At 37.6% G+C, this 13,527-nt stretch overlaps 1 protein-coding gene across 2 annotated transcripts in view; it reads right to left on the bottom strand.

The window, feature by feature from the left end:
- SUCLG2 (succinate-CoA ligase GDP-forming subunit beta) overlaps positions 1 to 13,527 on the bottom strand; it is a 126,590-nt gene that overhangs the window by 57,715 nt on the left and 55,348 nt on the right. For both annotated transcript variants that reach the window (XM_065845505.2, XM_071813250.1), the window contains 3 exons: positions 6,995 to 7,147; positions 5,924 to 6,013; positions 3,502 to 3,598 (listed from right to left, as the gene is read on the bottom strand). In XM_065845505.2, coding sequence (XP_065701577.1) covers positions 3,502 to 3,598; positions 5,924 to 6,013; positions 6,995 to 7,147 — 340 coding nt within the window. The remainder of the gene's footprint in view (positions 1 to 3,501; positions 3,599 to 5,923; positions 6,014 to 6,994; positions 7,148 to 13,527) is intronic.

Genomic DNA, 13,527 nt, shown 5'->3' with positions numbered 1-13,527 from the left:
AGTACTCCTGTTGTTTCTGCTAGCAGTATAGGACTTTTGTCATCTGCCAGTTCAACAGCTTACACTGAGAGCAAACAAAACAAAAAAACCCAAAGCAATCGGCAGTTACAGGCTTCTGACCCAATAGTGTTAACAAAGAATATGCTACAAAATTAAACAAAAGGAAATACACATGACAACGTATTTTCTAATGGATTTTCACACAAGTGAAAAACACGAAACACAGCAAGAAATAAATCCATCTTAACTGTTACTTTGACGGGAATAATAGTCTTCATGCAGAGACTTCTATCATTAGAAATACCTGCATTAAGCTACTCAAATGTCTCCCATTTGTTCTACCTTTATTCTTCTTTAAGACACCGCAGATGGAGAAACTGCTAGTGAAAAGAAATAAGCACAGGAGGACTTGTGTGCATGCCTGCTAGTAAGATGGCTTTCACAGCTTGAAACGCACTCTGGTTTTGCTCCTCAGCTTCCTGGATGCAAAATACATGGGGAAAATCCTCACAGAAAACAGCATAAAAACTTCATCTATCCCTCAAATAAAGCCCTGAAATACACACAACCATTCCAGAAAAGCTCAGTTGGTAACTTATCCAAATCAGTTCATTTTTTCCACAGTGCCACCTCATAATATTGCAGCAAGGGTGCGACGTTCATAACACCGTCATCCTCTAGGACCATCTAGACCAGCAGTTTTGTCTCCTTCACTTGCCCGTTAGTTTCCCCTCTGTGTTGGTACCCAGTCCAATACATCCCCAGCATCTCAGAGATGCCTCTATTCTGTTATCTAACAGTGCTGTCCTGCCTTTCTCAAGCGTCTATACACGTGTCTACAATGTCTGCTCACTAACACCCAAGACATTATTAAAGGTCTTCCTTGCAGGGTTACATGGCTGATGTGACATAGGTACTGAACTGAGGATTTTGCCTCTTGTTCTGCCAAAATAACAGAACTGTAACGTGCTTCTCTACTAGTCATCTGAGCTAGTTCTGTACCAGCAAGTGTGAATACCAGAACAGCCAAGCCCTGGCACAAAGAGTTCACCTCAAACTCATTTCTCTGCCTCACAGAAGGTAATTGTCATACATGTCCCAATTTTTGACATGTGACTGAGCATCAGGATTACTGGGAGCCTTCGATACTGCCCGGTAGTGCTAAGGTATCTTGGTCAATTATTCTACTAAAAACATGATTTCAAAAAGTTTTGAGGAAGGAAATTTTTTTTTTAACAATATCAGTGGTCTTGAACCCAAATAAACAAAATAAACAGGGTAAGTACATCAGTCATAGCAGACAATTAGAGCAATGCATTTCTTTTGAAGTGTAAATCATAACGTGCATGAAAGTTCCAGCAGTTTTCACTGCACGTATTTTAAAGGTACCATTCATTCTCAAAAGGTCAAAAGCATCCTGTGTTGTATATTGCTAGACCTTGCAAAATCCAGACGATTCATTTTGCAAGGCCTTATTTCACTGTTGCACTTTAACTTCACTGTGCAACACAAAATGAAAACATCCTTCTCACCTCATTCCCAAGTGGTTTTAATGAGGCAAATGGATCTATTCAAATGGTGGGGAAAAACAACAGTCTGTCAGGTTCTGAAGGCAAATTTTCCATTTCCATTTAAAATACAGCTTACAATAGAACTACACTGGTCAATGGAAGAGTTTTTTGTTTCTCTCCCCGTGCACACATTTCACAATCTGCGTAAGAAGCAATGGAGCTACAGTTAGTTGCTAAGAAATGGACTTACATTTATTAAGCTGAGTGAGGTTTACAATGCAGAAACTATTGATTCAGTGTGCACATTATTGTGGTACTTCAAATGAGCTGGAAATCGGAGCACACAGGGCTGCAACAGATTCTCAAATAAGTAGAGTTACAGCATTTGGTGGAAATCATCCTCATGAGGTAAACGCCATCCAGAGAGCTGAAGGATTCTAGTAGCCTATTTTATAACCAAGAGCAGCATCTTTTAAGAGATGTTAATAAAAGGAAGTGGGGCAGGATTTACTTTAGACCTTTTAGAGTTTTGCAGAGTCCACTACCAGCAGAATTTTCCTTTTAAGTTGTCGACAATTCTCTGCCAATTCTTTTGCATTTGGTTTGTTAATAAAAAAGGCAAAACAAAATTGGACAACTGGAAGAGACTGCAGAGTTTCTACCCACAATTCCGCTTTCGAATTTGTGACCAACTGAGCCAAAAATGTGGATTTTTAGTTAAAAGCTGTTTATTTTACAAACTAGCCATGGGCACATAAAAAGTATTTTACGAGTACTAATTCTTTCAGTTGGCACTGACTCCTATAAGGAACTCGTGTTCTTAATATTGATCTTTTTCCAAAAATTTCCAGCACAGCAATTAAGCAGCCACATTCCCAGTGTCAGTTAAAATGGGTAAATGCTTTCTCTTTCCGTTTTCTAATTTCCACTTTAATCTGTGGTCATCTCTTATAAAGTTGGTGAAAAGCTGGAATTGTCTTTCTTGAAAAACATCGATAAAGAATACTCAAGAAACACCCACTGGCCCTTCTCAATGACCAAGACTTTTCCCAAATCACAAAATGACACTGTAGGTGGGGCCTTTTCTAGGAAGCCCCTGGCACTTGTGATCCACAGCCTTTGACACTGAGGTCTCTGATAACTACCCCTGAGCTACACAACTTCTCTTCTTTACCCATTTAAATCAAATGAAATAAATAAAAAGGGAGGGGGCATAAATACCATAAAATAGTGGCATCAGGAGTGAATGCGTAGACAACAATTCTCTGCCATCAAACAAAAGAGCAAGGTGGTAAATATGACCCACCGGGATCAGTCCTACTTTATTTCAATATACCAAAGCCATCTTTAGTTCTTCCTCTCTTCATCTTCATCCAAGTTAGTTGGACAAAAATGACAAACAGAAGGAAGTGTTTCTGCAGAAAAACTAACTACTAGAATTATGTGAAAGCCAATCCAGGTCTTTATTTGTACACCTTTTTAGCCATGTACTGATGGTGGAAGTGCGTAGCTAAGTGTCCATTCCAGCTGGGATGTCTCCTGCGTTCTTGTAGGTTGCGGAGTCATGCACCCACAATTTAAACTTATCCATATGCTTACAAACATAAAACAGAAAGTTTATTTCTGCACGATCTCAGTAATTCTAGCGGCATTAACACAAAAAATTACAACAGAACAAAAAAAGGCAGCAAAAACCACCAAAACAAAACCAAGAAAACCACAACTCTGTACAAAGCACAGAAGAGCAGAAAATGTTGCTGTTTCTCACCAAGCATAACATGTAGAAGCCGGTATTTCCAGTATTTGGATGAAATAACAAAAGGTATTGAAATGTAAAATCTGCCATGGGAATATTTATGCATGTTGTTGAAAGTACATTACAAAATGAAATTAATGCAAAGCTGCTGCTACAGTCTTCTATGCAATTTAATTTATAGTTTGCATAAATAAAGAATGATAATGCATTCATTTGTTTCCTTCCATTTCTTACCTTGCCCTTCTGGAGTTTCACCAAAGGGATTCACTTCAACCTGAGTGGCATCAATTTTCAAGAAAAGATTATACAGCTTCTTAATTTGATCTGCTGCCTAAATTTGATCAAGTGATTTATAATTACTACACAGAAAAATAGAAGTTAATGTTTTCAAAGCAAAGGTAAACCATTGTTGATTATTTTAGCGTATTAAATTGCACACTAGCTCTAGATAATTACTACTTTTATTTCTGGTTTTTTAATCATATTTATATCGTATATAAAATAGCTATAATGTAGCATCATGATACAGCATAACATTTAGTAAATGGGCATTTAAAGACTACATGAACTGGAGATTTTCTACAAAACAAGCAGCACGATTACTATGACACGTTTAAATTCAAAAGTGCCTAGCAGTTCATAATGACATATTCTCCAATATGCCGAGATCTAAGTTGCATTCACATTAATCAGTCTAAATTCAGAAACCATAAAGCAGTATGTGCACATTACTGATTTTAGAGAAAACATAAATTTCTCCTTCCTTCATCAGTCTGAAATGTTTTCTTGAAGAAATTATGTTGGAAGCATGCTCGTTTACTCCTTACAAGATACTCTTGCTTGTTCCTTTTGTTCCTCACAATCTATCTCTGTGACTGGTTCTGTGGCCAAAAGTAGTGTGACTATTAACTTCCAAGTCTCTTGTTCTTATAAAATTCTTCCATTAATAGAACAACTTAAACAGCAGCAATATGAATGTGCATGAAAAAATTCCCTTTGGTTCATTACACACTGACAACCTATTAGCTGAAGTAAACTTGCAGATGAAGAAGTGTACTAATAAAGAACCATTCAAATCTGTTCCTTCATTACTGATCAGTTAATTGAAGTGCACAAATCAAAAATATTTGGGACTTCTCCTAATAAGCAAAGTGAATGAGAATAAAAAAAACCCCACAAACCAGAAGTCAGCTTTCTCCCAGCGTCATTCACAAGAAAGAAAACATTACAAATGGAAAGGCTCAACCCCAATACTGCACTACACGAGGAAGAACACAGTGACCGATGCTCCCGTCTGGCATGGCTGCACCTGGAGTGTTGCATCTATTTTTGCGTATAAGACTCCATAAAGAGAGCATGGAAGCAGCACACAAACTGCTTATGAAGTCTACCCTGCTGAAGTGGTTATGACTTGAGAAAAAAAAATATCAGTTACAAATCAGGAGTTTCCTTGGTGTGGACACTCGATGGTTGACAAACTGTTCTACCACCACATGGGTACGGATCTCAACAATGACACCAGGGAGGAAGCCCCACCTTGCAACCTCACACAGATTCTGGGCAACCTGAAAAGCTTTTGTTGCCCTAGTACACTGCTGTAATTTTAACAGATCGTCAGAATCACTTAACCTTTATTAAAGGCTGCTCCATCTTTCAGCACCTCTCTGGATCAGGCAGGTTAATGTCAACATTTCTCTTTCTCAAAGTCTATGAGTACTGAGCCTCTTTGAGGCAAAGCACAAAATCCCAACCTAGAAATAGTGAATGTGTAAACGAATACAAGGATTTGTCTGCATAAAAACTTTGTCCTCATGCTTCAGTAAGTTCCTTTGAGTTGATAGCAAAAGCAAAGAAATGCATTCACTGTAGCATTATTTAAATGTATTGTTGAGAAGTCCCTATATTGCTGTTAATAATTAAGTACCGGAACTCTTCAAGGGTTGAAAGGTTCTACATAATCATTCCTCCTCATTAGATCTACAGCTAAACCTTCAAATGTGTGTTAATTAACTTAATGATTATGCATGTATTAATCGCACAGTTGGCACACAAAATAACTAAAACTGCTGAATTAAAAATAAACAAATTCTACAAAAATGCCAGTTTGATACTATGGAAAAAAAACCACCCACAAAAGTAGCTTAAACAAGCTTTCTCCTTTCTGAAAAACGATTCATAAAGGCTAAATATCTTGCATATTGGTGAACAAAATGGAACACCAATCTATATAGAAAAGGGATACTGAAAGTCAACAAGCTGGCAGCCTTTCGGTTTTGAGATGAAGATAGGAAAAACAAAAGCTTTAGTTACACAGAGAGAACACTTTTAGTTCTCCTCCTTCTCTCCATATTAAGGGCCAAATTTTCCAAAAAACCTCTACCCGTGTAATTTACCGAGTTCAAATGGAATTCCAATGAAACCAAAAGACTAACAACATTTGGTTCAAAGACCGGGGACTTTCACTTTGGAACAATAAGGACTTTATTCAAACTGCTAAAGCCCAGTGACGATCATATAGGTGCAATTTAGTACTTAGAATGTCAAAACGGCCCTGATCTAATGAATACTCAGCATTTCACGTCTATTTGGAAAGCACTTATCATAGAGTTGGGCTAAAATGTCTTCAGTAAAAGCTACAGGAGTAGAGTCAAGTTACCTGCTGTTGCAAAGGTCCTTTGAACCCCAAATTTTTTGCCATCTGCAATGCCTGATGATCCTTTATGCCTTCAAAAATATCTATTTCCTCCTGTAACAATAACATGCATAAATATAACTAAATATTCAATCTGAATGGAGATTTAGAACTCCAAAAGGAAAACACTTAGTATACATTTGCAAATTAGTAATTAAAGTATGGCTGTTTGCCAAATTTCTCTGAGATGGAGGCTATGGCAGCTGCCTATAGGGTATCTTATAATTACCACACCAACTATGAAATAGTCCTTCGAAAAAATATGTAATTCTTCAGGGTGGCATGCTGACAGGACAATGTGACACCAGTTTTCACTTTTAATTACTGTACAGATGGCTTTGACAAATATTTAGTCTGTTAATTTTTATGATATCTTCTGGAATATTTTCAAGGCAATGGTGTCACTGCCCAGTAACACTGTGAAGTTTATATAATTTTGAAATGCACATTAAATATTTTTACAATTTTTTGAATAATTATACTTGATTGTATCAATTATTTTCCCAGATGAATAACTTGTCTACTCATTATCATGCCACAGTTACATAAGAAATAGTTAAATGTAGTCATCATTAAGAAAGCAATTACAACAGTTGGGTTTCAGATGCAAAAGTCATCCAGGTACAAAGAAATAATTAACAACTCTGTCAATTAGAAAAAAAAAACAACACAGAAACAATAACCATATTGGTACCAGCTCACTTGAGAAAAACTGTGTGGCTTTCTGAAAGTGAAACTCACTCATCATAAAACATCTCAGATATCAAGTTTAAGAGATGCTATAAGCATCCAGATTTAAGCTCTTTTTCTAAATCAAGCTGGAGATACAAACACTAACTAAATCAGATGTTGAACATCCTTTATTTATCTACTAGCTGACGAGTCTGGTCCCCTATTCAGAGAAACACAATTTTTATGGTTCTGTCTTCTTTCTATAGATGGAAGAAGGAAAAATGGAAGGAAAAAGGGGGAAAAGAAATAATATTTTGGATAACTGACAAGGAAAAATTTTTGTCTAAAATACTATTTTAATACCTTAAAGATGAGTTCTGGGCTAGTAACTGCAACTTCTTCTATGTCAACACCACCCTGAGGACTGCCAACCATAACGGGTCCATTGCAGGCTCTGTCCATCAAAATTGCAAAGTACGTTTCCCTGGAAATATTCAGTGCTTCTGCAACCATCACCTAAAAGTGCAGACAGGGAAGAAAGAAAACAACAAAAACAAACCAGCAACAGTTTTGACTGGCCCATGTAGCTGGTGACACTTCAACTGTACATAGCTTTGCTTCCTTCAGCTGTCAAGGGTAATGAACGTTGTAAATCTTCTGCAGTGCAGAAAGGAACTAAAAATTAACAGAACGAACAAGGGACAGTGTTTCCCTCTGCTGTGATCAAGCAGAGAACATTGTGGCCCATGTTTTCTGCACTGGCTTAAAATGCAGCAGGTTGATACTTGCTATCCTGAAAAGAAATGTTTGCTTTATTGCTTTTACAAGATACTACGACCCAGTCATTTTTTCCCCAATAAATCCTCTCTCCCTAATGAGACTCCCCTGATGCTGCTGTTCTTTCTGGGGCATGTAACACGCAGTGTAAACCAGAAGCACCTAATCGTTGGATTTTCTTCCAATAAAGAGTTGGAGTTGTAAAGGGGGCCTCCATATTCCCTTTTTATTCCCGACAAGCACTTCACCATGCTGCCCCCTGAAAAGCTTGATTCGCAAGGGACTACAGTCTTGCAGATCACATAGATGTAAGAGACCGTACATCGGTTTTCTGCTGCATCGCAGCTCTGCTCCTCACCAACAAACCTCAGGCTCGTGTTCTCTCCCTCATTCTGACCAAAGGCCACCCGACAACTTACAATCTCAGCACTGAATTCCTACCGTAACGAAATATTTCTTAAGGAAATGTGTACAAAGATAGTTCTGCCATTCGACTTTTTACTTTCAGTTCAGAGACACAAGCAGATGTGTAACGTTCAGATACTGGCACATTCTAGAAACATAAACGTTTATTTTTCCAAACTGCTACACACTTCTATTTGTTACTATAAACTACAAAGCCCCTTCATACTAATATCTGACAGACACCTCAGCATGCAACAAAAAAGATGATTCAAATCCTACATGTTGGAAATCTACAAGTACTCACGTTAAGATTAGAGGGTAAAATGGCCTGTATAAATTCTTTTTAAGAATTTTTTATCTCCTAAAAATATGTCAAAGCCAAAGTCTTTTCCATTTCAGTATTACAATATCTTCCTTTTCATCTGAAATACCAATTTTTACAATAGTTTAACAATAGTTATTAAAGCAGTTTCAGAGATTAAGTAGTTTTACACTTGGTAAAGGACTTGCAAAACTATGTTTTGACACAAGAATACTAAACATTGTTCATCTTAAAAAAATAATTTGCATATGATCATTACTAATTCTTCCTCGTGGTCATAACAGGTGCCATAATCTCAGGTGCAACAACTGTAGTCCTGCTTGCATTACAATTTCACTTTTCAACCTGGAAGTTAGTTGAGGAGCCACCTCTGCAATTTAATTAGCACTACAGCTTCTCCTTCCAATAACCAACTACACTCTTCCTTAGCAGAACAACTATTTCCTATCTTTCAACGGAAGTTGTGAAAATCAGGAAAATCGCTTCCCTGAGATTAATAAAACTAAAATGCAACATCTTTCTAACATGGTCTGTTCACAAAGTGACCGTTTTGAACAATGATTGCAGATGAAGATTATCACTCTGAATTAAACATAAGGTGAAATTCAGTCTATCAGTCAGCAGAACACTCTAGATCTGAGAGGCATGTACACACCTGCAGTATTAAGACTCTGCCTGCCCAGCAAGATGTATTCCATCCAATAAGTATTCCTGGGGCTTTCATAGTTCAGGGACTGTAAACAAGAAAGATGTACTACACTTTCACCCAAGTCGCTTTTTTGACATTCTACTCCAGAGTACATAAGAAAGAATGTACTTACCTTCTGCCAGGCTGTACATCTTAACAGAACAGAAAAAAAAGTAAGAGACAAGGAATTAAATAAAGCCCTCTGTGCTCAGAATGGAAGGAAAGCTGCTATTTCTTTACGGGTTTTTTTGACTTGGAAGAAGTTTTCTTTATAGTAATTTTACTTCCTTCTACTTTTACCTTGCTTTATTCATAGAACATAGGGGTGATGTAAAGGTATAGTTCAAATAAGCAACTGTTCAAAAGAAAACTACAGAAAACTAGGGTGAAGGAGACAACTAAGAATGTAGAAAACTACTATACTACTTAAAAGAATCTGCCTGGTTTAGGCTACTATAAAGGGGTGCTAAAGCTAACTTCAGAAACATGGCTCAGCTACCTGCCAAGATTTGTCAAATTAACAAGGAAAGACTGAAAATCATCCTGATTTGCTACTATTAGTCTTTTACCCTGCACGCATGTTTTCACCTTCTTACATATCCTGCATCGATCTATCTGAAAAACGTGAGTCAACTACTTTAGACACAGGTTAAATAAAACCAGCTCATCCTACTGGATCTTGTCTGAGTTGTTCAGCCATTTTCCAGAGTTCCCAGGATCAGGGCCAGACATAGGTTGGGAATCTACTCAAAAAGTCTGGAGGAACACATTTGCAAGCACAGCAGGTGGAACTTACATTATTAAATCAGCTATCTTTTCAACTGCTGCTTCTGACCCCAGCGACTGTCCTCACTTATTGCTAAATTAAATATATCAACATTGCCAAATACTCCTCTGTCTTAATTCACAAAACTATTGAGAGTCTATCTATGCCATAGTAGGCAGACTTGCTGTAGAGTAAAAATCATCAGACTGTGCAACATCTCTCATTTCTCCTAATAAAAACCAGTTACTTTCCTCCACCATCCTCCCTGTTTGATGCAGAGCAAAGCCAGGGAAACTGGTGTTCAAGGTCTTTAAATATTATTTGTTAAAGTCTACTTGCCACTCACCTGACAAAACTAATGCAAACACATTAATGAACAGTTAAGAGTATTGAAACTGATTCTACAGACTGTTGACTTTTCTCATATTCTGTCTGTTTTGCTTGTGATAAAGAATGCAAAGCATCATTATCTGTTTACCGCATCAGGTTTCTATTTAAAACGTTCGGGGCCCGGGGGGAGGGGAGAAGCAGTTTTCTTTAAAACTTCCTGATAACTTCAAGCTTTCCTTCTTAAAAAATTATTATTACCTAAAAGTTCAAGTAACACATCGAATTTCATGAGGCTAACTATAACAGCTCTTTTATACCGAATCAAATATTCAAAATGTTAATTCTGTTATTGCTTGGAGAGAAAACACAGGTAGCAAACTCTGAGCTTGTCATGATAAGAGAAGACTGACTTCTCAGACAACCAGGCTTTCCAAATTCCAAGCTGTCACAAGAGGATTTTATGTAAACATACAAAATAACTTCCAAGTTACGAGGGAACTGAGGAGACTGCTATTCATTTAAGAAACATCAATCTAAAGAAGCACAAACATGCTTTAAATTCCGTAGCAGGTGCACAAGCTGAGAAAGAAAACTGAAAACTCAATTTCTGCTCCATAATTATTTTAATTGTAGAAAATTTCTTTTATCCTTCCTTATAAATATGTGTAAAAGGTACATGACTTCCACTCCCCAATTTGACAGTAGTTCATTGTTTTCCTCATAGGAAGTGACTTAATAACTATTCTACTTCTCAAAAATATTTATTGCTTATTTTTTTAAGAAACCTGAGTTCATTCAAACTTTCCAGAACACCAAAAAGTTTAAAAACCACAGAACCTAAAAGCACGCCTTTTCTTTCTTTTCTTTGTGAACTGCAATTTTCTTTGAGTCCATGTACACTCATGTGTTCTTATTACATATAAGTACAGAGAGACTATATGCCTTGAAACAGAACACAAATGTCAGCAATCAATTCTCGACTTCCCCACTGCTCTTCGCAAGCTTGAAGAGTCTGTCTGGTATTTTCTGAGCACTACCTACCTGCCGCATTAAATCACATCTTAGACATAGCCAAACTTTTAATTGCATTACTGTAGTTTGCTCCTTGATTAAGATTTCAGTTTTGACATTGTATTCCTGGTAGTACAAACCTGAACGCCTCTACTCCTTTAACTACTTTGAACATGCTAGAGTGAGTTAAACTTGGTAAAGATAAGTGCTTTTAAAAGACATTAATTTTTCTGGGATATGGTCTTTTGATGACCTAGATCCACAATTTTAAACGGTCTTTCTTCACTATCTAACAAGCAATGGGAAAGTCATTAGCATACCATTGTTCAAACTGTTATACAATTAATTTAAAACAGGGTGTATGCTCTTGTCACAAATTACCAAGAAGTAAGATCTCAAAACCAAAACTATAAAACATACTATTACCTTATTACATATGTGTGTGATGAAGATATATATTGGCCTAGGGCTTTTAAAAGTAAACTTTATAATCAGAATGGATGTCTATGACAATAGATGATCAGCTTCTCCCAGCAAAAAGCATCACACTGGTTTATCATGCATCAGTATTGAAATACTTGCAAGCTGTGTCCTGAAAAGTTGCCGTGTAACTCTACAGCAAAGGAAAAATACACAGTCTATCAAGGCTACATACTTTCTTGTACTAACAAAGTAAATATCTTAAGCTCAGCAGAGCAGACTTCACCTTAATTTCACACACACCCTAGCTGCTTACTCTTGACCGCTGCTAATGCATCCGGGCAACGTGTGGATGGGGAGGAAAGCAATTAGAAGGTAAAATCTTCTATAGCTGTTCTACACATGGACAAAATTCATCTTAATAAAAATCCTTTGAATAATCACTTTCAAAAAAACTGCAACACCAATATCTTTCTTTAATTTCTATCCATTTCAAAGAAAATTAGAAGTTTCTTTCTCAGAACTTAATTTGTAAATGAATTACCAGACTTGCACTCACACAAAAGCATAAAATTTCCTGTATTGATATACTCAAAGTAGGGCAAAATAATAAAACCAAGGAGTTTATAAAAGAAAGCTGCTTTTACAATCCAAATTTCTCAAAGCAGAGTGCCTTAATATGGGAAATGCGTATCCTTCTCTATATCCTTAGTACTATCATGATCTCTGATAGACATGCTTTAACGGTAATATCGCTCCTTCTTTTTAATATCTAGCATTTATTTTCAACAGCAACTATGAGGAGTGATAGTAATCTGCTCTCCTTGCTCCCCCAGAGAAGAGCTGCCTGAGCACCTTACTCCAGCCCTCATTACACAGTGTCTTTCCAGACAGGTGTTCCCCTTCTGTGCTGATATACCAAGCCGTTCACAAGATATTAAAAGTGAACTGCGGTTCTCAGCTCATGCCAAATTATCTCCTGGCATCAAATACAGCGTGGTTCTTGCCTATGTACCTGTATGCAGATCCTTGCTCAGTAAAAAAAGGCAAGAGATTAAAAATACTTATAGGAGATAGTAAAACTCTGTAAGTCAGGAAATTCTAAGGTGAAGAATCTTGTTGAAGGGCTTTCTGTGCTTCTTTTATTTAGGCCAATACCGAGCAATAAATTTATGTTGAAGGGAATCTTGGCATCTTGGAGCATGCACCATCATAGGTAAATGAATTACTGCATATTAGCTGAACTGCTATTGTGACCACATTTAACTCTGTATCTGCAACAAGTTCGGAAGAATCTACCTTTAGACTTTTTGTTTGTTTTGTTTCTGTTTTGTGGTGGGTTTTTTTGCCTTGTTTTGTTTTTGTTAGGTGGTTTTTTTTTGTTTTTAAATGAGATAATTCTCATGAAAAGTCATAGAATCATAGAATGCTAGGGATTGGAAGGGACCTGGAAAGCTCATCCAGTGCAATCCCCCCATGGAGCAGGAACACCCAGCTGAGGTTCCACAGGAAGGTGTCCAGGCGGGTTTGAATGTCTGCAGAGAAGGAGACTCCACAACCTCCCTGGGCAGCCTGGGCCAGGCTCTGACACCCTCACCATGAAGAAGTTTCTTCCCAAGTTTAAGTGGAACCTCTTGCGTTCCAGCTTAAACCCATTACCCCTTTTCCTACCGTTGGTTGCCATCGAGAAGAGCCTGGCTCCATCCTCCTGACACTCACCCTTTGTACATTTGTAAACATTAACAAGGTCACCCCTCAGTCTCCTCCAAACTAAAGAGCCCCAGCTCCCTCAGCCTTTCCTCACATGGGAGATGCTCCACTCCCTTCAGCATCTTCGTTGCCCTACACTGGACTCTCTCCAGCAGTTCCCTGTCCTTCTGGAACTGAGGGGCCACAACTGGACACAATATTCCAGGTGTGGTCTCCCCAGGGCAGAGTAGAGGGGCAGGAGAACCTCTCTGACCTACTGACCACCCCCTTCTAATACACCTCTATCACTATAATAACAGCTGCCCAAAGCTGATGATGAATTGAGATATAGATAATATTATTAGTATAGGTAATCACGTGTAAATAACGTCTCTAAACAGAACATCAATAAGCATGTAAGTTAATGCTATATACAGTTCTGCTAGCATTTAGTGTTTATTTGATAACGGATGAAGTTATGACAAAGG

Source organism: Patagioenas fasciata, chromosome 10 (genome assembly GCF_037038585.1).
Source record: "Patagioenas fasciata isolate bPatFas1 chromosome 10, bPatFas1.hap1, whole genome shotgun sequence".
Classification (NCBI taxonomy): Eukaryota; Metazoa; Chordata; class Aves; order Columbiformes; family Columbidae; genus Patagioenas; species Patagioenas fasciata.
This window is presented reverse-complemented; position numbering and strand designations above follow the sequence as displayed.